This window comes from Mastomys coucha, unplaced genomic scaffold, assembly GCF_008632895.1.
Source record: "Mastomys coucha isolate ucsf_1 unplaced genomic scaffold, UCSF_Mcou_1 pScaffold20, whole genome shotgun sequence".
In the NCBI taxonomy this organism is placed as follows: Eukaryota; Metazoa; Chordata; class Mammalia; order Rodentia; family Muridae; genus Mastomys; species Mastomys coucha.
The window spans coordinates 141,140,203-141,163,008 of record NW_022196903.1 but is presented as its reverse complement, the minus strand read 5'-3'; the positions used below and the strand labels follow the sequence as shown (position 1 = coordinate 141,163,008).

Here is a 22,806-nt window from a genome sequence, read left to right as displayed (position 1 = left end):
AAAAAAAAAAAAAAAAAAAAAAAAACACTCTTCCTTTAGTGTGTTACACAGACCTCCTTCTTTAAGGAATAGCAGGGCTGATCCTCTCCTATTCTGAAGGACCACATCTGAGAGGGAGGTCAAGGATTCTTGGAGGTCAGTCAAAGTCTTTTCTATTTTCTCTATATCTAAATCAATGGCAGCTCTCCATATGCCTTATGTTGTAAGGCCGTAGCAGATGATCCGGTGGCTGCCCATGCAGCTCCTAAACCCAACCCCAAAATGACTGCCAAGATAATCCCCAATTCTCTTTTGTGTCTTACTAAGTTTCCAGCCTCAGGATCTCAGTAATTCAGTACATCTTCATACAGGTGGTACAGCAATCTAGGCACTATCTGGACCAAAACACAAAAGTCATGGTTGTTATTTAGAATCTCTAAACTTATGCAGGTTGTGATCCCTGAGGTGCAGGCCCATCATCTGTCTAAGGGCGGGAGGAGGTATCCAGTTGGATTCTCCATCGGAGGGTATGAAACATTACACAGATGTTGATGGGTTTGTGGGACCTGACCCACACAAAGGCCTTTTCCAGTAACAGCTGACAGGGTCAGGCAGACTTGTAGATGGTTCTACCTGCAATGGGAGGCTTCTAAAGAAATGAGAGGAGTACTAACACATGCAATACCTTCATAGTAAGGGGGTGCCACATCATAACATAGCCAACACTTTCTAGTCATCTCAGGGTTCGTAACATTGAGTACTCTGAAGGCACTAGTTAGCATGTTAAAGAGAAGGTTGACACTTAGATCAGATTCTGGAGGCTGTGTGGGTAGGGCCTCTAGAGAGAGTATGGTGGTCCCTAATGCAGCAGTTGGTGTGGCAGTTCCCGTTTTGGGTTTAATCTGGGGAGGAGACCATGGAGGATCCGGAGGAGGACGGGGAGGGCTCAAGGCTGAATTTGGGCCTAGCAGAGTATAAGGGGTTTCTTTCTTAAGCTTAATGGTAAATATCAGCCCATCATCGTATTTTTCTTTATAAAATCTAAATCCCCACACGTATAACCGCTTGTCCACGCGGTTGCCTGCCTCCCTGGCTCTGTAAAAGTAATATGGAGTGGGTGACACCAGGTCTTACACTCTGAACGGTATGTCCACCCTGCCTTTCCTGCCTCATGATGGCTATAGTTGGTGTCCACCTTTATATAGTCCCAACTGGAGGACGGCTTCCAGTATGTATCACCTGAAGTCTCACAGCCCCAATATTACAAAAAAAATGATCTCGACCTCCCCATGTTGGATTAAGGGAACGATCTTGGTGGAGTCCAGGGCAAACATAAAGAGTCAGGGTACAGAGTTGCCTCATCCGACTCACATGTCCCCGTACCCCCCGAATGGGTCTAACCCATGTCAGCTGGGGGAAGAGGGCACTTTAGGAGCAGGCATGTTGGGGTCATAATATTCTTCCATATTCCAGTTAGCTGGTGCCCCAAAGGCCAGTTTGGAGACATTAGAGTACATGTCAGGCCACCACAGGCTGTGGGTAGTGACTTTAGACCTGTTCCATATTATGTCTCCATGTCCTGTAATTACCATCCAAGTCAGGTTACGTGGCTGGGGAGGGCTGGCACTAGATGGGCTCAAAGGAAGGCAACTAAGATACAGTGCCATGATTAATGGGAGTCCCATTTTTAACTACCCTGAGCTTCAGTGGGTTATCAGTAGTCTGTGTTCTCTAAGGGTGTAGTTCCAGATCCGGTGGAGTGGGTTTAATGTGTGACACATGGATCCATGGTGTAAGCCCATCTACTTTCACTGCAGTTGGGGTGGTTAGCAGGACAAGGTACAGTCCTTTCCAGCAAGGCTCAAGAGTCTGGGCTCGGGGTCGTCGTACGTAGACTGCATCTCCAGCCTGGAACTGATGTGATGTCTCAGGGGTCCTCCGACTCATAGGCAGCTGCCAGCTGCAACCAAACTTCCTTCTCTACCACCTGCAGCCCTTCTAATCTGGCATACAAATCATTATTACTATGACAGGTTGGCTCAATAACGTCCCCTAGTAGAGTTAGGGGCACTAGGGTCCCATACTGGATCTCAAAGGGGGTCAAACTGTAGTGGGAAGGGGTATTTCTAACCCTGAACAGGGCCAGAGGAAGGAGCACCACCCAGTTTGTGCCAGTCTCTATGGTTAATTTTGTCAAGGTGTCTTTTAGAGTTCTGTTAGCCCTCTCTACCTGTTCTGAGCTCTGAGGTCTGTAGATACAATGAAGTTTCCAATCGACATCTAAATACTTGGCCACTCCCTGACTTACCTTGGCAATGAAGGCCGGGCCATTATCAGATCTGATTACCTTGGGCACTCTAAATCTGGGGAGGGGGGATTTTCTCCTAGTATCTTCTTGACTACTATTGTCGTGGTTTCTTGCTTGGTAGGGAAAGCTTCTACCCATCCTGAGAAGATATCTATGAAAACTAGAATATATTTGTAGCCATACTTGCCTGGTTTTATCTCTGTGAAGTCTACTTCCCAGTAGACTCCTGGCTAGTCCCCTCGGTACCATTTACCGGGGTCAGTCCTGTTTATGCAAGTGTTTACCTTCTGACAGGGTACACAGTTGTGAACCACCTACTCTACCAGGTGTTTTAGTCCTGGAATATGATACTTAGACCTCAAGGCAGTTTGTGTTAACTTGCTTACCCCTGGATGGATCCATTGGTGCATTTGTTTTATCATTGTCTTTGCCTGTTCTCATGGTAGTATGCTTTTACCCGATGGGGTCACCTAGACATCCTTTACTCTGATCAAAACAGTTTTCAGGGTCCTTTGAGATGACTGCCAGGTCTTCAGTGGAGTACTGGAACTTAAGTTCAGGCTATTTGGACTCTCTGGCCACCATCACCTGGGTCGCTCTAGAAGCTGCTGCCTTAGCTTCTTGATCTGCCAAATTATTCCCTCGAGCTATAAAGGAATCACCCTTTTGGTGGTCCAGACAGTGCATAATACTCACTTTTGCTGGTTTGTACAAGGCTTCTAGTAGTGCCAGAATCTCAGGTTTGTTTTTGATTTCTTTTTCTCCCGAGGTCAGTAGTCCCCGCTGCCAGTAGATGACGCCATGGACATGGGCCGCAGTGAAGGCATATCTACTATCTGTGTAGATGTTGACCTTTTTGCCTTCTCCTAGATCAAGAGCTTTTGTGAGGGCAATGAGCTCAGCTTTCTGAGCAGAGGTTCCCTCTGGCAGTTTGTGCCCATACAACCTGTTGTCCATCCACCATAGCCGCACCTGCTCTCCTCTGCTCCTTTTCTAGGTAACTGCTCCCATTCGTGAACCAAGTCTTTTTCTGCATCTGCCAAGGGCCGGTCAGACAGGTCTTTGCACTAACCATGTGCCTCAGCGAGCACTTGCTGACAGTTGTGGATGGGAGGCTCGAGGTCGGGGTCTGGGAGAAGGGTTGCTGGATTTAGGTCTGTGGGAGGCACAAACATGATCCTGTCAGAATTGAATAGCAAAGTCTGCTAAAGGGTCATTCAGGCGTTAGTGAGCCATCGATGGGGGGGTGGGGGGGTGGGGCAGCTGGCAGACTACACTCTCTAGGGCATGTGGAGCAGATATTACCTGGTCTTGTCCCCAAAGTCAACTTATCAGCGTCTTTTAACCAACACTGCAACCTCAGCCATGATCTTCAGACAGGCAGGTCACCTGGAGGCTACAGGGTCCAAACTTTTGAGAGGTACGCCACCGATCTCTTCCATGGTCCCAGTTTTTGGGTCAGTACCCCTTTTGCTCTGCCCTTGTTTTCTGCCACATAAAGGGGGAATGACGTAGTCACATCAGGGAGACCCAGGGCAGGGGCTGAAATGAGAGCCATTTTGATGGTGTCAAAAGCCCTTTGCTCTTTCTACCCCCACACAAAAGGTTGCTTATTCTTGGTGAGAGGATAGAGAGGGGCCACCATCTCTGCGAACCTGGTTATCCATAGGCAACAGAAACCTGCTGTGCCCAGGAACTCTCTAACCTGTTTCTGACTCGTGGGCAGTGGAATGTGAAACACAGTTTCTTTTCTGGCATCTGATAGCCATCTCTTCCCTTTCCTGAGAAAATAACCCAGGTAACTGACCTTTTGGTGGCATATTTAGGCTTTCTTGGAGGTGTGGTAGCCTAACTTTCCCAGTTCCATGAGGAGACATTTGATTCCTTCCAAACACAGTTCCTTGCTAGATGCAGCTAAAAGAAAGTCATCTACGTACTGCAAGAGAGTTACCTTGGGATTGGATGCTTGGAAGGCAGCTAAGTCTTGATGTAGGGCATCATCAAACATAGTGGGGAAGCCCTGAGGCAAGCGGCTCCACACGAGCTGGCCTGTTATACCTGACTCAGGGTCTTTCCATTCAAAGGCAAAGTACTCTTGGCTCGTAGGGGCCAGAGATAGGCAGAAGAAGGCATCTTTGAGGTCCAGTACAGTATACCAGATCCTAGAGGGAGGCAAGGAACTCAAAAGGTTATACGGGTTAGGAACCGTAGGGTGGAGGTCAGACACCAGTTTGTTTACTTCCCTGAGGTCCTGGACAGGTCAATAGTCATTGGATCCTGGTTTTTGTACTGGAAGGAGGGGCGTATTCCATGCTGACTGGCACCTCAGTAGGATCCCCAGTTGGAGGAGGCATAGGATGTGGGGCCTGATCCCATCTCGGGCTTCTTCGGACATAGGATACTGGCAAACGGTTGTTAGCCTGGCCTGGGCCTTTAGCTCTACATGGACCAGAGGCTGGTTCTTAGCTTTCCCCATTCCTGTTGTCTCAGCCCAAGCCTGTGGGAAGTTCTGTAACCACCAATCTACATCTTCAGACCCACAATCCTTATTCTCAAAGAGTTAGTACTCATCTTCTAGTTTCATAGTCAGCACCTGGATGGGTTCTCCCTGTGGGCCCCTGACCTGGGGTCCTTCTGGGAGGAAATGGATCTGTACCCCCATCTTAGTGAGAAGGTCTCTCCCTAACAAGGGGCAAGGGCATTCTGGGATGACAATGAATGAGTGGGATACCCAGCCCATGCCTAGGTCCACTGTTCCTTGGGTAGTCCATGAGTAATGTTTGTTTCCAGTGGCCCCTTGGACCCAGGACTTCTTTTTGGAAATCGATCCATCTGATTGTAGGAGGACTGAACATTGTGCCCCTGTGTCCACCAGAAACTGGGTGGGCTTCCCCTCCACAGTAAGGGTTATTTACCCTGGGTTCATGGAGGGGATCCGAACCCCGTCCCCTCTATTCACTGTCACTGTTCTCTTGAATGGCCAGCACTTTAGGACCACTGGCTTTCTGTCTGAAACATAGGGCCCCTTTTTCTTCTTTTTGAGGCAATCTCTTGCCCAATGCTCCTTTTCTTTACAGTAAGCACATGGATCCTTGGCCAGAGGCTCTCTTCAGTTGCCAGGTACTATCTTACTAGGTTACCTAGTCTCTCTAACTACTGTGGCCAAGATGCTATGAAGATTCCTTTCCTGTCTCTGTTCTCTTCTTAATTCTCTAGCTTCCTGCTCTTTCTGTTTCCTATCTTCTTTTTCTTCTTCTGCCTCACGGTTATGAAATACTTTCTCAGCCGCCTGCATTAACTCTCTCAAAGACTTTTCTGCAACTTATTCCTGATATGTCGGCTTGACTGGTCGATAAAAGCAACTGTAACAGTAGCCTTATGTTCTTCACTGCTGGGATCATATGAAGTGACCTGGTGGAAAGTCTCCATGAGCCTCTCTAAGAAAGCTGAGGGAGACTCATTTGGCCCCTGAACTATCTCTCTGTCAACCGAGTCTGGCGGAAAACTTTCAAGTGCTCTCTACCTTCAGGCATGTTGAAGTCCCAATCTGGTCTGGTCAGCGGAAAACCCGCATCAATATCTACTGGAAGAAGGGAGAGTCACCCGTCTGCCTCAGGGACATTCTTCCTGGCCTTGAGGAGGACACACTGTTTCTCCTTGGTGGTGAATAGAACCTGTAACAGTTGTTGACAATCATCTCAGGTGGGCTGATGGGAAAAGAGGAGGGATTCAATGAGGTTAGTCAGGCTCTGAGGGTTTTCAGAGAAGGATGGGTTGTGGGTCTTCCAGTTGTACAAATGAGCCACTGAGAATGGTCAGTACTTCAGGGACTTGTGGCCCTGCTCATCAGGAGGGCCGTAGGCCTGGAAGGGCAAAATGTTGGTCTGGTCAGGAACCATTCCTTTCTTGCTGCAGGTCCCGTGGGCAGGTTCCTCCAATTTCGAGGGTGAAGCCTCTGTGCCTCTCTCCTCCTCTGGTGGGGCTGAAGGACCTGCAGCCGATGGTGCCAGGGGTCCTGTGGCTGGACCTTCACGAGATTGGGGGGGGGGGGTAAGGAGGAGGGAGGTCCAAGAGGAGGAAGTCAGCCTTGGTGTCCGAGAGGACATTCTTCTTGGCTTGGTCCTGTACAATGAGGACAGACACCCACGGATGAACCCAGTGGGGAGGGTTAGGTACCAAATCTTCCCAGACCAGGATATATGGGATCTGGTCTGGGTGACTCCCAGGGCCTATTCTAAAGATGCGCTGTTTGACTACTTGAATAGGAGTCAAAGAGAAAGAGTCATTGACTGGCCACCTGACCTCGAAGGAAGGCCATTCCGAGGCACAAAGAGTCTTCCATTTATGCTTTTTCACTTCTACTGAGATATTTTGGGCCCTAGACCTAACTTCTGCCCAATGTTTAAGAGTCAAACTCAGTAGGGTAGACACAGTTTGCCCCATGCTGTCCAAAAATATCGTCAGTCCAAGTCCACACACAAACAAAAAGACAGAGATTGACAGACCGAGGCACCCCTGCCATAAGTGCCACAAACAGAAAACAAAAGAACTTGGTAGTGGCCTCCTTGCCACCACCCCCAGATGGAGTTGAACTCTTTCGGATCCTACTTCGCAGACAGAGTCCAGAATATCATCCAGGACTCTCGAAGTCTGCGATGTCAAGGTATGTCTACCTACCTAGCAAGACTACCTCCAGTCAACAACCACCAAGAAACTGCAAACTGAAACCAAACTTCCTTGTGGCCGCACAGATCAAAGGTACAGATTCAGAAAGTCAGACAGACATTTAAACAGACACAAAACAACTGCGGTACCTGCTCGAGTGATCCTCCAATTTCCAGTCACTGGGAGGACTTTCCCAGCCAATGCACCAAGATGTTAGATTCACGGATGGATGTCCCACTCATGAAGACACAGAGACAGATCGATGCAATAAGCAAGAGGTTTAATGATCCAGTATACTGGGTCATCCCACAATCTGGGCAAAAGCGACCACGAGGAACAAAAGCACACACTCTTTATACCCTTTCAGAACATAGGTTACAGCGTGAGTTGGTTATCTCTTATTGGTGGAGTCCATTGTCCTTTGTGTTCATTGTCCTTTGTGCCCCACCAGAGGAGGAGAAACCTTTTGCACATAGACGGGGTGGGGAGAGATCCACCCCTCACTGCGGGTGGGACGTTTCCTGGAACTAAGCATTACTCCCTGCAGTTGGGTCATCTCCTGGGGCTGGATGTTTACTCAGTAAACTCTTTTGAAGCTCCCTGACTTTAAGCTTAATGGACATTCCTGGCTTCCTGGTAATTTTATGAGGTGTCCCTGTTTGCTCAATTCCTACACTCCAGCACCACATCTGCTTGCATGGCTCTATACTTCTTTTTTTTTTTTAAGATTTATTTATTATTATAAATGAGTACACTGTAGCTGTCTTCAGACCACCAGAAGAGGGCGTCAGATTTCATTACGGGTGGTTGTGAGCCACCATGTGGTTACTGGGATTTGAACTCATGACCTTTGGAAGAGCAGTCAGTGCTCTTACCCACTGAGCCATCTCACCAGCCCGGCTCCACGCTTCTTGCCATGATGACAATGGACTAAACCTCTGAGCCTGTAAGCTAGCCCCAATTAAAGGGTTTCCTTTGTATGAGTTGCTGTGGTCATGGTGTCTCTTCACAGCAATAGAAACTCTACGACATCCACAATAGCAGAGCAGTTGTTGAAACATAAACTGACTCTACAGCCTTCTGTTCCAGATACATAGATGATTGATAGATGGTAGATAGATAAATAGATAGATGATTGATAATTGATAGATAGATAGGTAATAGAAAGATAGATAATAGATGATAGATAGATAGATAGATAGATGATAGATAGATCAAAAGTAACATGTCAGAGTCTAACCATCTCTTAGCCAGCTCTCCATCTCCCTCACTCTCCGTTCCTAATACTGAGGATTGAACCCAAGGTTTTGTACATGTTAAGGCAAGCACTCTACCACAGAGCTGTGTCACCAGGTCCTCTTTTTCATTTTGAGGCAGGTTCTCTCTGAGTTGCCCAACCTGGACTTAAACCCACTCTGTCATCCAAGCAGGCCTTGAACTCATTTCCTGCTTTGACCTCTTGAGTAGCTGGGATGACAGGGTTGCACAACTGTTTTTAGAAAAGATGTATTTTATTTTTTGTTATGTGTGTTTGTGGAGGGGGTGCAATAGACTGACTGTACTCCATGAAGGCCAGAAGAGGGTGTCAGATCCCCTGGAGCTGGAGTTACAGGTGGTTGTAGACTGCCTGAGGTAAGTGCTGGGGACAGGACCTAGGTCCTCTGTAACAGCAGCACATGCTCTTCACTGGTGAGCATCTCTCCAGCTCTTTATTAGTAGCCTTACAGTGGCTCCGTTAAGACACACACTTTCAGCCAACCTCATGTGTGTGAAGGCCTGGGAAAGCTGGCACCTAACTCTTTCAGTAACAACTTGTGTTGGTTGTGTTCCTATGACCTGCCAGAGGTCTGCCTGGGTGACATTAGTAGACTTCACAGGGACCTCTGCTCCATTATGGCTATGGTTCCATAAGCAAGCAGATATACTTGGTCCTGTTTAACAAATAAACTGAGGCCCAAGGAAAGTGGGTCACCCAACCCCTACTGCACAGCTGGGAATCAACAGAATAAGAAACACCCCAGGCCAGATTTGCTGGCAAGGCTATGCTCTGAAACCCACCTGCAGCCAACAGCCAGCAGAGGGCTAGATGCAATGGCCTTCAGAACTATGGGGGCCAAGAATATACAAGAACAGTCAGGGAAACAGAGTAGGTCTACATCTTCTGGGGAAGCAAAAGAAAGAGTGAGATTTCCTTTCCCGGGGCCCTGGAGCCACACAGAGGCAATTGTTTCCACTATAGCAACAAGCCCTAGGATGTGATCTGTCAAGGCCCTGATTGTTTCAATTTTCCCCAAAGCAGATGGAGAGCATACTGTTGCGGATAGTGCTGGGGCTAATTATATTTGATGTTAATTCCATTCTCCTGTGAGGGCCTGCAAACAAGGAATGAGTCAGCACTCAGGTGATTTCCTGTGAATCTTCTTCCCACCTTAATTGATAAATAAAGGCTAGAGCCAGTGATTGTGTAGAGAAAGAGGGGAAGGTGAAGTTGAAGGTTTTGGGAGAAAAGGAGAGGGGGGGAGAACGTGGAGGAGAAAAAGGTGTAAAGGAAAGCGGAACAGAAGCATGAGACCTGGAGAAACCACAAGTTATAAGGGATCTCATAGATGGGGAAGATGGTAGTGTAGTGGTAGATCTACCCAATCTAGGCACACAGCTTGTATTCATATTAATTGAGTTGTGTTTTCACTGCTGGGGCATATTTGGGTTGGAGATTTACCACAACAGCATATGAAAGACTGAATTTAGAAATTTGGAAAAAGCATGTTAATGGAAATGCATTAATGTATAACCTTTACTTAAAGAAGGCATAGGAAGTCTCTGTAACAAGCCAGGAAGGTAGACCGGTCAGTTCCAGGAACAGGACAGCAGTCAGATATTGAGAAGATAGCATTGACCAAACCACAGGATATTGGTCAACTAACTAAGTAGTCCTAGGAGCAGTCAATCATTAAGAAGATAGCGATGACCAAACCACATTCCTCTAGACAATGAGTATACAGAATGACTTCCTTGTGATCTGGCTCAACTAGGTAGTGGGTTCCTTTAGAATTTTCTACTGTTCTCATGCTATGTATCCTTGGTCACCCCATCACCCCCCTTGGGCTGTGATTTTTTCCTTTAAATACCCCTCACTTCTTGTGTTCGGGGTCGAACCCCTCTGGCCTGCCAGGCTATGAGTTCGACCCAGGTCTGGCCTGAATAAACCTCATGTGATTGCAGCAAGGTCGGTCCCTCGTGAGTTATTGGGTGGTGGTGTTATCCCGAGACTTGAGTGAGGGTCTCCCGAGCTCCAGGGTCTTTCACATACAGTACCATCGAACTGAGGTGGTGGGAGTGACAGTAGGGAGGACAGACCAGGCAGCCTTTGCTAAGAGAAATCATAAAAGTTACTCAAAGAAAGTTCTAAACACTAGGCTCTAATAACCCTGGGCCTGTAGCCTACAGAGAAGCCAGCATCTCACTGGGCTTTCAGAGAGGTCCCTCCAGTGCAATACCAGTGACCCCTGAGCCTCAGCCGAGGTGGCTTTCCCCACGGCCACAGTGGCCATGGCCACAGAAACAGGGCCGCCATGTGGGGACAGGTCACTCTCCCAGCCGGCCACAGGACATTTTGCTACAAAGCAGAGCCATGGGTTTCCACCCAGTCTGGCTGACATTTCTACACAGGGAAAGAAAACATTTATATTTATTTATGTTTACCTGTTAATGTAGACAAAAATAAAATCTATTCATCCTAGATAGGTCCCTAAAGGCACACCAGAGAAATGATTCCACCCAGACGTGATGAACCAGGAAGCTTACTTACTGAAGTGGACTGCAGGATCGTGGGTGACTGGGATTACTCACAAAGGCTGCATGGCTTGTAGGTAGCTCCACTAAAGAGCTTCCTCTCCCCTGTGTTTGCCATCTTTCTCCTCTGGGAGAAGCCTGCCAAGTCTTGTGCTATCCTTCTGAGTTTTGAACCAAGGGGCTAATTCTGATCTTTAAGAGTTCTCTGGAGAGATGGCTCAGTGGTTAAGAGCACTGACTGCTCTTCCAGAGGTCCTGAGTTCAATTCCCAGCAACCACATGGTGGCTCACAACCATCTGGAATGGGATCCAATGCCCTCTTCTGGGGTGTCTAAGGACAACAACAGTGTACTCACATACATACAATAAATAAATCTTAAAAAATAAAAAAAAAAAAGAAATTAAAAAAGAAAGAGAAAAAAGAGTTCCTGGTGCAAAAGCAGGTCCTCAGCTAGTGTTGGGTGTTTTGTGTCTGATGTCTTTCTTCTCCACCATTATGTCGTGGGTGTGTAGTACACAGTTAATCGCTCATTCATTGATAGTCAGAACCTAACAGCCACCTATGAAGAGCTGATTTTCCTAACATCCCTGGACCTGGGAGTCTGTGAATTACACTGTAGCTGTCACAGGTGCTCCCCACACACAGCCAGGAATACGAGTGGGCATACCAAGTAGTGTCTCTTAAATATACATGTTCACATTTTCCTTCATGTGAAGCAAACAGAAGCTGCTCAAAAAGGGGCACTAACTCAGCCTCGTAACTAGAGTCACAATTAAATTATTACAAAAGCAAGGAACTGTGTGTTTCCACTTTCCTGGAATGGAGGGGGAAGAATGTCAGGGGCAGAGAGGCACCACTTTATGGTGCAGCTCACAAGCCAGGCTGACTCTGCTCAGGATTCCAGGGAAGACACAGAAATCCTTAAAATCCAACCCCTCCCAGCTTCCCAGCAGAAGCTCACAGACCCCTGCTGGGGGCCACCCTGGTGGGGTGTTTCTTCTTTCTTATTTCTTCTTTCTTGTCAGTTCTTCTTGAGGCAGGAAGGGGAAGAGCTTAGGTGGAGTGTAAGGCTTTATCTTACAAGAAATTTAGGGTTGCTGTATAATAAAATAAAGTTTACATATCTAAGTCTAAGTTATTATGCTATTGTAGCTGATCTGCCTTCTGTGTTCCTCTGAGGCCAGAGACTACACAGTCTCAGGCACTCATCCTAAAACAGCAGGAGGTTAAGGATTAATTGCTAGAGGCTTTTCCCTATTGTCCAGATGCCTCTTGCTTGTAGGGCTAGGGGGAAGTTTGGAGCAATAAACTTCTATTGAACCAGAAGAGAATAACATTCACAGAAGGAAAAACTTTTACATAAATGAATATGCATAATCTCACATAAGTTCATATACAGATTCTTGCATACTCATTTATCCATTTATATATTTCCATTCAAATCCAGTAGGGCTCAGCTTGCATGCATTCTCACAATTACATACATACACACATGCAAACATTCTCACAATTACATACTTACACACACATCCATATTTACATATGCATATGGAGCAAAAGACCAAGCACCAGTGTAGAAAGAACTCATTCATTCTGGATGAAAAATGAGCTCCAATCTTTATTACATAGAGAAAGAAAAGGCTTCTACCTTTTTAATGCTAAATGAATTAAACCCGTTTGTAAGCAAAAAGCTTTGTTTCTTTTAATAAGACTAAGCCTGCCTTGTCCTTATCGTGGGACCTGTTCTGTCCCATGGTAAGGAGAAGCCTGCCTGTTCTTTCTGCTCTCTGCTGCATCTTCTTTTTTCCTCTTTCCCTCTGCATTTTGTACATTGCTCTGTTAGTATTTTATGTTAGCTATAGTTTCTAAGTTATTCCACTCTGCATTCTTCTTCTAATCTAAAAAGTGTTCAGTCTAAAAACTCCTCAGCTCAGTTCCTCTCTCTGCTCAGTTCTTCTCACCTCCGTTCTTCTCAGCTCAGTCCCTCAGTTCTGATTCTTCTTTGTCTTCAGACCTTAAACATCTTTCAGAATACATGACCACATGTTAAAAAGCTCATCAAAAGTTCACACAGAAAAATCAAATCATAAATTGAAATAGAAAGTTTCCAACAGAGAATGTTTACATGCATATCCATTAGGAGTAATTATTTAGCTAAACATCCATCACAGGTCTCAGTGCCTCAGGTTCACTGAAGGTTTAAAACCATAATTAAGCTATTAGTGAAGTTTTGTATAGATAAACCCAGTCAATATCTATCTTCTGTCCTAGTACCTATAAGTCATTAGTTCCCTTTTTATGACCTCTGGTTAATGGTTTTACAATCTCTTGGAATGTGCTCTGAGTAGGAGAAAGTCTGGTTACTATCTAAGAGCAATTAACTGGTGACACTTGGGAGACTGGCAGAGTTCTCATTGCAGTTTTGACTATCAGAAAAGGACCTAATAGCAGTCCTGTTATAAAAGAGCTTAATAATCACAGATATGATTTTAGGATCATCTTTATAGGATCATCATTAAGACTTAAGTCATCTATTTGTCTATATAGCATCACTACAAAACAGTACATCTTCGTGGATCTGCAGAGATCTGCTCCAAAGGGGTGTGCTATTACTTAGTTTATATGTTTAATAATAACAGGAAAAGCATATTAATAGCAGGAATCTTTTCTAAAATGAGTCCCTTACAGCCTTGCTTAATAAGGACTCACCTGTCGCAGATTATATAATAATCCGAAGCAGGCCACTTCAGGATGATCACCTGCTAATTATTAGCTTGTCCCATTTTGGCTCCTGACAGACCCCTCCCTTTGGATCGCTAACCCCCTGGTTCCAAGCTTTGCCCATCACACATACATCAAAAGCTGATTGAGAACTATTTTATTTGAAGACATTTCCTTCCATAGTCCAACGAAACAAAAATGAACACAGCTCCGTGGTTCATAGGTGTCAGATGCACAAACAGTTTATGGATATGCGACAATGTTGATGTGTGTGTTTATGCCACACTCTAAACTATGGATTCAGTACAATATTTCAAACAAAGAAAGTGTCAGTCATAACAGAATGTAACTTGAGGATTATCTTTTTCCATAAAAATAACTAGGTAAGAAAACACTGGAGGGACAGAGAAATGTCCCACCCTTAAGTGATACAACAAATCACATTTTCCTTCGCTTTGCCAGTGACAAGCTGTGGAAAGCACCAACCAGCCCTACGGAAACACTGAGCACCCTGGGCTCTTCAGAATAGACCCTCTTTTTCATTTCACAGGCTTCCTGTAGGAATGGGTGAATATGGCTATGTCAAGTGGCAGCTGGCAGTCGCTATGTATTTCCTGTTGTGTTCCCAAACTAACGAAAGTGAAAAGCAAACGTGTGTACTAAACCTAGGGTGGAAACCACTTGACAGTCATCGGCAAGGCAAACTCAACCAACCTCAGTGACAAAGTGTCCAAGGGAGCATTGCTGAGTTCTTCCACGGGAATGTTTTAAAGGCAAAGGTGTAAATGGACCGACCGGCACTGAGCATGCTCGGGCCAAATCTTTACCTTCTCTCCCTCCTCCTCCATTAGAACCATCGGTGGGGCTATAGAGCTGAGTGAGTTCAAATAAAACATTCCACCTCATTTCTGTGTTTTCACAAATTGCAAAGTACAAGGAATATAAAAAGTAGTTAACTTAAAAAAAAAACCACACATACACACACACACACACAAAAAAAAAAAAAGGATATGATGTTCAGATTTAAGGACAAACAAGCTCTCGGGTTTATTACTGAATCACAAGGCAGTGGGCAGATTGGGCCACCAGACCTAGCCCAGTGTGCCTGACTAAAGTGGGTATCTCTGACCACACCATGGCTGAAATGAGAACATATTGTCCCAGGGACAGTGGCTCAGTCAATGTCCCCAAGCTAAGCTCTGTCTCACACCAACACTCAGTGTTTCTGGTCACCAAGGAATGGAATTGATGTAGCACACTGCTTCCAGAAATCACAACTCCCTTCATATTGACTATCTCTGAAGCAGGGGCGGGAGCTGGCATTCACTTCTGGTAGGCTGTCAGGGATGCCTGATTGACTGGCCTCCTGAGAGCAAACCCTGACAGCGTGAGTGTACACACACACTCAGCACTCCTGGGTAAGGACAAGACAACCTGCTGCAGTGCTAAGCTAAGCTCACTAAACACCTTGACAAAAACATCAGGGCCCCTTCTTTTTACCTCTTGGGCCAGACAGGCTTGTAACTTTACCTGGAAATCTGAGGACTGCAGCCCTAATGTTCTATAAACAACTGTTTATTAAAAAGAAACATTTTCCTCCATTCTCCCAGTGTAGAGCTACAGTATCCGCTCCTTCCCTCTGCTTGAACTGAAACCTAAGGCATTTAAGATAGCTTGGGTTCTTGGCTTTAGAAACAACAGAAAGCAGCACCTTCAGAGTCTCTTTGGTTTCAGCTTAATCTTAAGCCTTTGGTGTTTCTTGCCAGCAAACCCCGCCTCCTAGGTTCCCTGACAGTATGTCTTAGCTCAGACTGCAGAAGTTATGGAGTCTCACACAGTCATCTCAGAACCTTTCTGGTGCCAAGGTGAGAACCCTCTCAGAGTAGGAGTGCACACTTGGCAGGCGCTACCCTGGGGGTACTCCTGGACACTTCCTGCTACACAGTTGGGGGCAGAACCTCTCAGAAGCTCTGGGGGTTGGGGGTTGGGGCGTGGGGAGGGCGTGGGGGTGGGGGACAGGCAAGACAGCAGAGAATGGAAAGAAAATACAAAGTATCGCATAAGGAGTTGCCTGAGGAAGGGAAGGTTTCCAAAGGAACACTCGCATCCTGGCTGAAGTCTGCAGCTGGCACCAGCCGAACTCCAAGTGCTCTCAGAACGCCCAGACAGGTAAATGGCACAGGCGTCCAGACAGATGTCACAAAACCCATCCAGTTATATGACATGACTCTCTTCTCCAAGCTTAGCTGGCAGCAAGAACAACAAACTTCTGTTGGGAGTCTCTGCGTCTAAACCCTCAGAGCCATAGACCGCACACCGGCAACATGTCAAGCCTGGGGTGAGAGTTTCATGGATATCAGTGCTAGAACTTCATTGGTCCAAGAATCTAGTTGCTGGCATTAGGAAATACGTCCAAAGATGGCCCAGGAAGAGAACTAGTCAACAGGCAGACACCAGGATGTGGTTTTAAAATGTGTTTTCACAAGATAATTGTCCATCTTTGTCCTTTGCTAATTCAACTGTCAGTTTCCTCTGAATATTCAGAACTAGGCTGCATAAAAATGAAGATCCATAGCAACAAACATAAATTAGATTTTAAAGTGCAGTAATGAAATTATAGACTCCCTCAAAGTTCAATTCTACAGTGAATATAAATTAAATCTATTACATAAGTACCATTTTGGTGAAGGTTTTACCTCAGAATGCTTTGTTTGTTTGTTTGAAAAGAACCCAGCAAAACAGTTTAAAAAGTAATACTTAAAGGCAGGCACTGAAGCAAGAGGCTGAGGTGAGAGAGTCTCCAGTTTGGAGTTATCCTGATTTGTAAGGCAATACCCTGTCTTAGAGAGGGGAAAATAGGGGGGTGGGGGAAGAAAAACATGCTTAGTGTTTGAAAACAGATGTGGCTTGGAAATAGCCTATGAACTTCCAACAGCTTTATAAGCAGATTGATTGGATAATGGTAGATTTCATGATAAGACACTTAAGAACTGTCACCATGTCCCAAATAAAGACTAACAGAGCTTCTAAACGGCTGTGCAAAGAAGAATTTTATAACTAGGCTCTCAGGCTGTATTAGAGGCATGGCTGTAAAAAACCCTTTAAGTGACTCCCTCATTAACACTGAAGACCTACTAGGGGTCAGCTTCCCCTCCCCCATGCCCAGCCACCTGGAAAGCAGCTGTGCAAGGAACCAGGAAGAATCTGCCTGTAGTGCTTGATTTTCAATGGAGTTTTCTTAAATATGCAAGATGGCTGCCTGCTGCGGGTGCAGAGGCGGAGTCCAGTCCTTAACCAAACAGTCTCCATTACAAGACAGCAGGTGGCTGCAGCAAATTCTCTCCAACCAAAGTTCCTGTAGGTGAGGACTCTGTTGCTGTTGCTGTAATTGCGGGAGATTAAACCTGGGGCCTCTGGTGCACACTAAGTGGGCCTTTGAGTCTTTAAGAAACTCAGGCCCATGATTGGCAGGTGTGCAGCTATTCACCGCTGCTGGCATGAGAGCGCTGAGGCTAGCCCTTCACCTCAGTTCAGAAATGTTAGCAGAGGCCATCCCACGTCTGTAAAGAACATCTCCCCCGCTTTCTAGCACACAGCCATCTACAGCCATCCTTCCCTTAAAAAGGCAAAACACAGGTGCACATCTAAGGCTAAGATCCAACTAGGAGGAAACCTCGCATAAATGTGCAAAAGTTGGTTTAGCTTTGCTTTTTGTCTTAAAACAAGAACTAAGTCAAATACATTCAATAAAAGTAACTCATACAGGCACCTTTCCTTATGCAGTACTCCCCTCATTTAAGACTCAGCTTATAAAATGTTTACAGCAATCTGCTAAAAACAAAGACCTCACAATGCAGCTGTGGTGACCCGCACAGACCCTCAGTTGCCACACACAAGATAAGAGGGTCACTAGTCTACGTTAGACAGCATTCTCCATTGCACAAAGACTGGGAAAGTGGCTAAAAACGTGTTTGTCCACATTTGTGGATGAACTGGCTACTTGTGTGGATTCTCTGTCTGGCCCTTGCCTAGCAGGCAAAGCAGCCATAGCTTGTGGGCTCCAAGGACTGCTGCAAAGCAGCCAATTCATCAGGAACTTACTTAGAACATTAAGAAACCTTTCTAAAGGTAACTCAAGTGTGCACAAAGTTTATAAATGAAAACATGATTTCTAAATGTCAAAAGGTCGGACACACCTGTTATGGTTTCTGAAAGCAAATGTATGATAAAATGTCTGCCCAGAGAGGTGGGTAACAAGGGAGCCAGAGGCTAAGTAGGTGGACGGATCCTAATGCTTGTCAAATGAACTGATCGCCAAAAGGAAAGTCCCTACTGAGGAGATCTCAGGTGACCTGAAGAAAGAGCATTTTTTAAAGTCATCTTTTTCTGCGACTATCAGGAGGCCCTGGATTCCATTCCCAGCAGGAAAAAACACAACAAAACCATTACTATTAGGTTAGCTACTGACCTTGGCCCATACAAAGTATACCCTAGCAGTCTACCTTCTAATGGTGGGTTTTAGTTGTTGGCCCAAGACTGTTAAGTTTGGATGAATACTTATAGTGACAATTGTTCCCATGATACAAAAAAACAATCTGAAAAGAATGGGGTTGGTCTCTTTACCCCAAGTTTTCAAGTAATTAGTTCAAGAAAGCTTATTTACAGCTGAGCTGCCTACATACCTGTGACCTACGTTAGCCCACTTTGTCCCTTCAGGAGTCAGTATTTCAAAGGCCTGCTTTCTTTTCCCCCTTGAACCAGATTTTTCTTTTAAATACTGTTGAATCAGTCAGGTCTCTGCTTTATTGGGCAGATAGAGAGAGGAAATCAACAAGTTATGTCCGAAGGCTGGGAACCGCCGGAAGGCTTCCCAGCTGTCGGCAAAGATGTTGTACTTGAGAAACACTCGGTGCTCCAGGCTGGTGGACAGGGTGACGTCCCTGCTCATAATGTAGATTCCGTCATTGTGCAGTGCGCACGTCAAGTTCAGACCCGATTTGGACGTGTTCTCCTTCAGGTAGAGCCACTGCCTAGTGACGGTGTTGTAGGACTGCACAGTGAGCATGTCCTCACTCTGGCTGCTCTTGCGGTTGGGCCCCAGTTCATGGAGACACCCACCCACGATGTAGATGGTCTCCTCCACAGACACCATCTGCTGCTTGCGGATATGGACGTCACAGGTCTCAAACAGCGTCCAGAGGTCAGCAGAGGGGCAGTACTGCAGGATGTTCATGTTTCGATCTGGAAGACACAAAGAGGCCAGATGACACCACCCGGGCAGCGAGGAGGCATCCTTCTGCACACATACCATGCGGCCATGGGCAGCTGAAGCTCACTCAGAAAGGCATGGGATAGAGAAATGGTTTTCTAAGCAGATGGGGTCACCTGGATTCTCCCCCACTACCTTCCTCCAGGCACCCCCTTCTTGGGAGAACCTCAGAACCATAAAGCCAGAAGCCAGGCATTGTGGCTCACACCTATAATCCCAACACTGAGGAAGCCTAAACAGGAGGCTCTTGAGTTGAGGGCACCTGGAAGGGGGCAGCTTTAGTTTGAACACGACATGTAGATGCTACTTTAGACAGATGGCTATGCTGAGATGCTGTACCTCAGAGCAAGACCCTCACAGTGTTCTCTGAGGGAAGGGTTAACCTCAGCAAACCCTGACTACAGCTCACCTCAGGGCGCCCTCACACCACTGGAGCAGTTTCTATGCTATATTGAGAAGCTCTGGCTATCAGAGTTTGGAACCCCAATGACCTACTATGCTGCCTTACACAAAATGGAAACTCCACATTGTAAAACTTATTCCTCAGCAAAATGGTGGTACATCTACCTGTACATCCAGATGAGCCCCAGGTAGGTGTCCCACCTGATTAGACTTCAATAAAGAGGATTCACAGCACTGAAACAGTGCTGCCTGCTTGGGGAGTTGGGAGGGGTGGGGGTGGGGCGGGGGCGGAGGGAGCACTGTGCAACCCTTAGAACACTTCAGGTGACATCACACAGTCCTGCACTGCAACCTGCTAAGCCACAAGATCACCATACTGCCTAACAGCCTCGCCTCTCAGACAGCTAGAGCAGGCCTGACTACACAGAAAACAGGTCCAGCTCCCTGTCCCGTGTCTTGGCAAACCCTACAATCCATACCAAAACCCAACAGCAGCAAAACAGGTTTTCAGGGTCAGGGGACACAGGAAAGCCTCAGCTCCTACAGATTCACTCACAGACCTGCCCCCCAAATGCAGCATTGAAGACACATCAAAGGCCACACCTTCAGCCTGCTTGAGGTCTTATGGATAACAGTCAGGACCAGGTGCAAGCCTTCTCTGTCGTTTTTGCTTTTTTCCAACTAATAACTACTTTTAGAGGAAAAGTATAGTCTCTCTTTTTGGAAACAAAAAAAAAAAAGCCTGTCTTACCATCTACTTGAAAGGCTGAAGTAAAAGGATTTCAAGTTCAAGGTTTGTCTGTGCTACACAGTGAGTTCAAAGCCTGCCTAGGCAACATAGTGAGATTCTGCCTTGAAGTAAAAAGAAGGCTATGTATGTAGAGGGCTTGCTGGTGCACATGAGGACCTGGTGAGGTTTCCACCACTGCAAAATACGGAGAAGAACAGGAAATAACGCTGGGAGGTTCCACACACAGGGCTTCATTTTTCTCTTTTTAAACTGATTTTTAAAACATTTCTTTAGGAAAGCATAAATGGTCTTAGCCACAGAACAGAAGAAAAAAAAGGTAATTAGCAACCCCCAAAAATGAAGTTTCTGTTTGTTATTGCTAAACAAACAACAAAAACTATGAGCTGTGATAGAGGAAACGGCTCAGGGTCAGGAGCCAGCTATGGACCAGCCCATAGCAACAGACCCTCCCATAGCAACAGACTCACCTACCTCACCTACCTCAGTGGACCCACAACAACAGAATGACTCTTGGTCCACAATGGACCCTCCCACAGCAATGGACCCATAGTAACTGACTCGCCCACAGCAGGTGGAATGCCATCCACCCCACCCACACCCACCCCACCCACACCTGTAGCTTGGAAAGAGCTCTACAGTAAGGCCCAGCATAGTCAGAGGCTGAGGAAGGAGGATTGCAAACGAGGCCAGCTTTGGCTACACAGCAAGACCTCGTCTAAGAAACGGAGGTGCACACAGAAAGACAAGCCCCAGAGCCAAATCTGACTCCATGCTAGCAGGAAATGGAGAGCAGGTCCTTAGTGTATGCTGGTCCCCGTGTGCACAAGCTTTCTGGACCTAGGGGACTGCCTTTCTGGTTGTCTCGAAGGCCTACATGTATCTACTTAGAGATCAGATAAATAAGGTCACTCTAGAGGGGTTGGTTAATCTACCCAGGTCACCTAGCTGGGTCACCAGCAAGCTCCTCTCCTTGTACCAACATCTTGTGGGTCTTCTTAGATCTGCTGCTGCAAACTCCCTCTTCCTCTCCACTGAGCACTGGCCTGGGCAGCCAGCAGGCAGTCTGACTTGGTGAGACAATCTTTGGGTCTTTACATTTAAAACAGATTCCTCTGTCCTTTAAGGTAGCTAGAATTTCCTACTTAATTTCTGTCCCTTGTTTTTGTTGTTTCTTTTTTGATTTTGGGACATCTCATTCTCTTGTCTGCATTCATCTGACCTAGAACTCACTGTGTAGCCCAGGATAGCCTCAAAGTTGCAGCACTCCCCCCTCCTGCCTTAGCCTTCTAAGTGATAAGAATACAGGGATTAGCAACTACACCTGGCATCTCTATCTCTCTACTGCTGGACAAAGAACTAAAATAACCAAAATCTATTATAAAAGTCACAGGCCAGCAGGTGTGGTGATGCATGCCTTTAATCCAGAGGCAGGTAGGTCTTTATGAGTTGGGCTATACAGCAAGTTCCAAGGCAGTCAGGGCTACATAATAGAGAGACCCTGTGTCATAACTAAAGCAAAAAAAAAAATTCAGTAAACCATTATTTACTGAATTTTAAAAATCTCATCTAAGAAGTCAACAGGATGAGAATCCAACTCAAGTCCTGGTGGTGGTGGTGGTGGTGGTGGTGATTGTTGTTGTTCTTTTACTTCTTCTTCTTCTTCTTCTTCTTCTTCTTCTTCTTCTTCTTCTTCTTCTTCTTCTTCTTCTTCTTCTTCTTCTTCTTCTTCTTCTTCTTCTTCTCCTCTTCCTCTTCCTGCTCCTCCTCCTCTTCCTTCTTCTTTGTTTCTGTTTTTGCTTTTGTTTGTTTTCCCCCAAACAGCTGGGAAGAGCTGTTTGTAATGGGAACTATCAGGAAGTGCTGGAAAAGCTAGGCTAGAGGAGGGTTAGAGAGGACAGCCAGTGCCCAGCCCTCTCAGCTTAGAACACAAACACCCATCCAGTCCCACCTCTGACCGCACAGAATGGTCTCTGGCATGGAGAATCCAGAATGGACATCATCCTGGGTGGCCCAAGTGAAGAAGGCACGCTAGTGGTGGCTGTGAAGTTCAAAACACACAAGAAGGGTTTTCCAGGTCAAATCTACAACCCATTTGCTCAGCCAAGGTCATGGAAGAGCCAGGAAATCTACCAGAAGAACAGTGCTACCTGCAGGAGCCAGCAGTTCCTGCGTGGAAGAAAAGCAGGGGCACAAACAGAATACAAGGGTGTATTCTGAATAGCTCACAGAGGCACGGTGGTGGCTCATGCGTAGAATCCCAGCACCCAGAGGCTCAGACAAGAGGACTGGGCTACAGAGTTCTACACCATAGACTGCACCAGAGTAAGACCTGGCCTCAAAACACAAACCACATTGCCTGAAAGAAAGGAGAAATGTCCGTAGGTAAACAACCTAGCTAGTTAACTTTCCTAGAAAAACAGAAACAAGGATGTAGGACTCAGGCGTGTCAGGTGCCATGCATGGCTGTCGAAATATGTGAAATCAATCAATGCTGTACCCTGAGCCCCAGTGGGAATGGTGCAAAGCGCTAGCAAAGGTAAACTGGGACCACTGGGAATTGACAGCATTTGAGGAGGAACACAGACCATGGCTCCCATTACACTCCTCCTCCTGCTGCTGCCTCTTCTCAGAGGCACAAATACACGGGTCACCTGAAGAGAGTAGAGGGGGCCCCTCAAAAGCAGGTCCACACCCCAACCTCAGCACTCACCAGAGAGACCTCATTTGAAAAGAGATCTGTAGCTGTATACATAAACACACTAAACAGAAATGGTTCTAGATCTCAAACCCGACCGCAAGTATCCGTGTTAGAAGCAGAACTCACAGTGTGCACAGGAGGAGCCACATGAGGACAGGCAGACATGCCTGAGGAAGCCACCAGACAGAACTCACAGGGTGCACAGGAGGAGCCACATGAA

The 22,806-nt window shown here is 46.3% G+C and overlaps 1 protein-coding gene and 1 pseudogene across 2 annotated transcripts in view; both read right to left on the bottom strand.

Moving 5' to 3' along the window:
- Nucleotides 1–1,710: 1,710 nt before the first annotated feature.
- LOC116100039 lies at nt 1,711–6,809 on the bottom strand (annotated as a pseudogene).
- A 6,797-nt stretch (nt 6,810–13,606) lies between these two features.
- The window catches only part of Klhl42 (kelch like family member 42), a 23,535-nt gene continuing 14,335 nt past the window's right edge, over nt 13,607–22,806 (bottom strand). For both annotated transcript variants that reach the window (XM_031383924.1, XM_031383925.1), the window contains one exon: nt 13,607–18,707. In XM_031383924.1, coding sequence (XP_031239784.1) covers nt 18,256–18,707 — 452 coding nt within the window. In that variant the 3' untranslated portion in view covers nt 13,607–18,255. The remainder of the gene's footprint in view (nt 18,708–22,806) is intronic.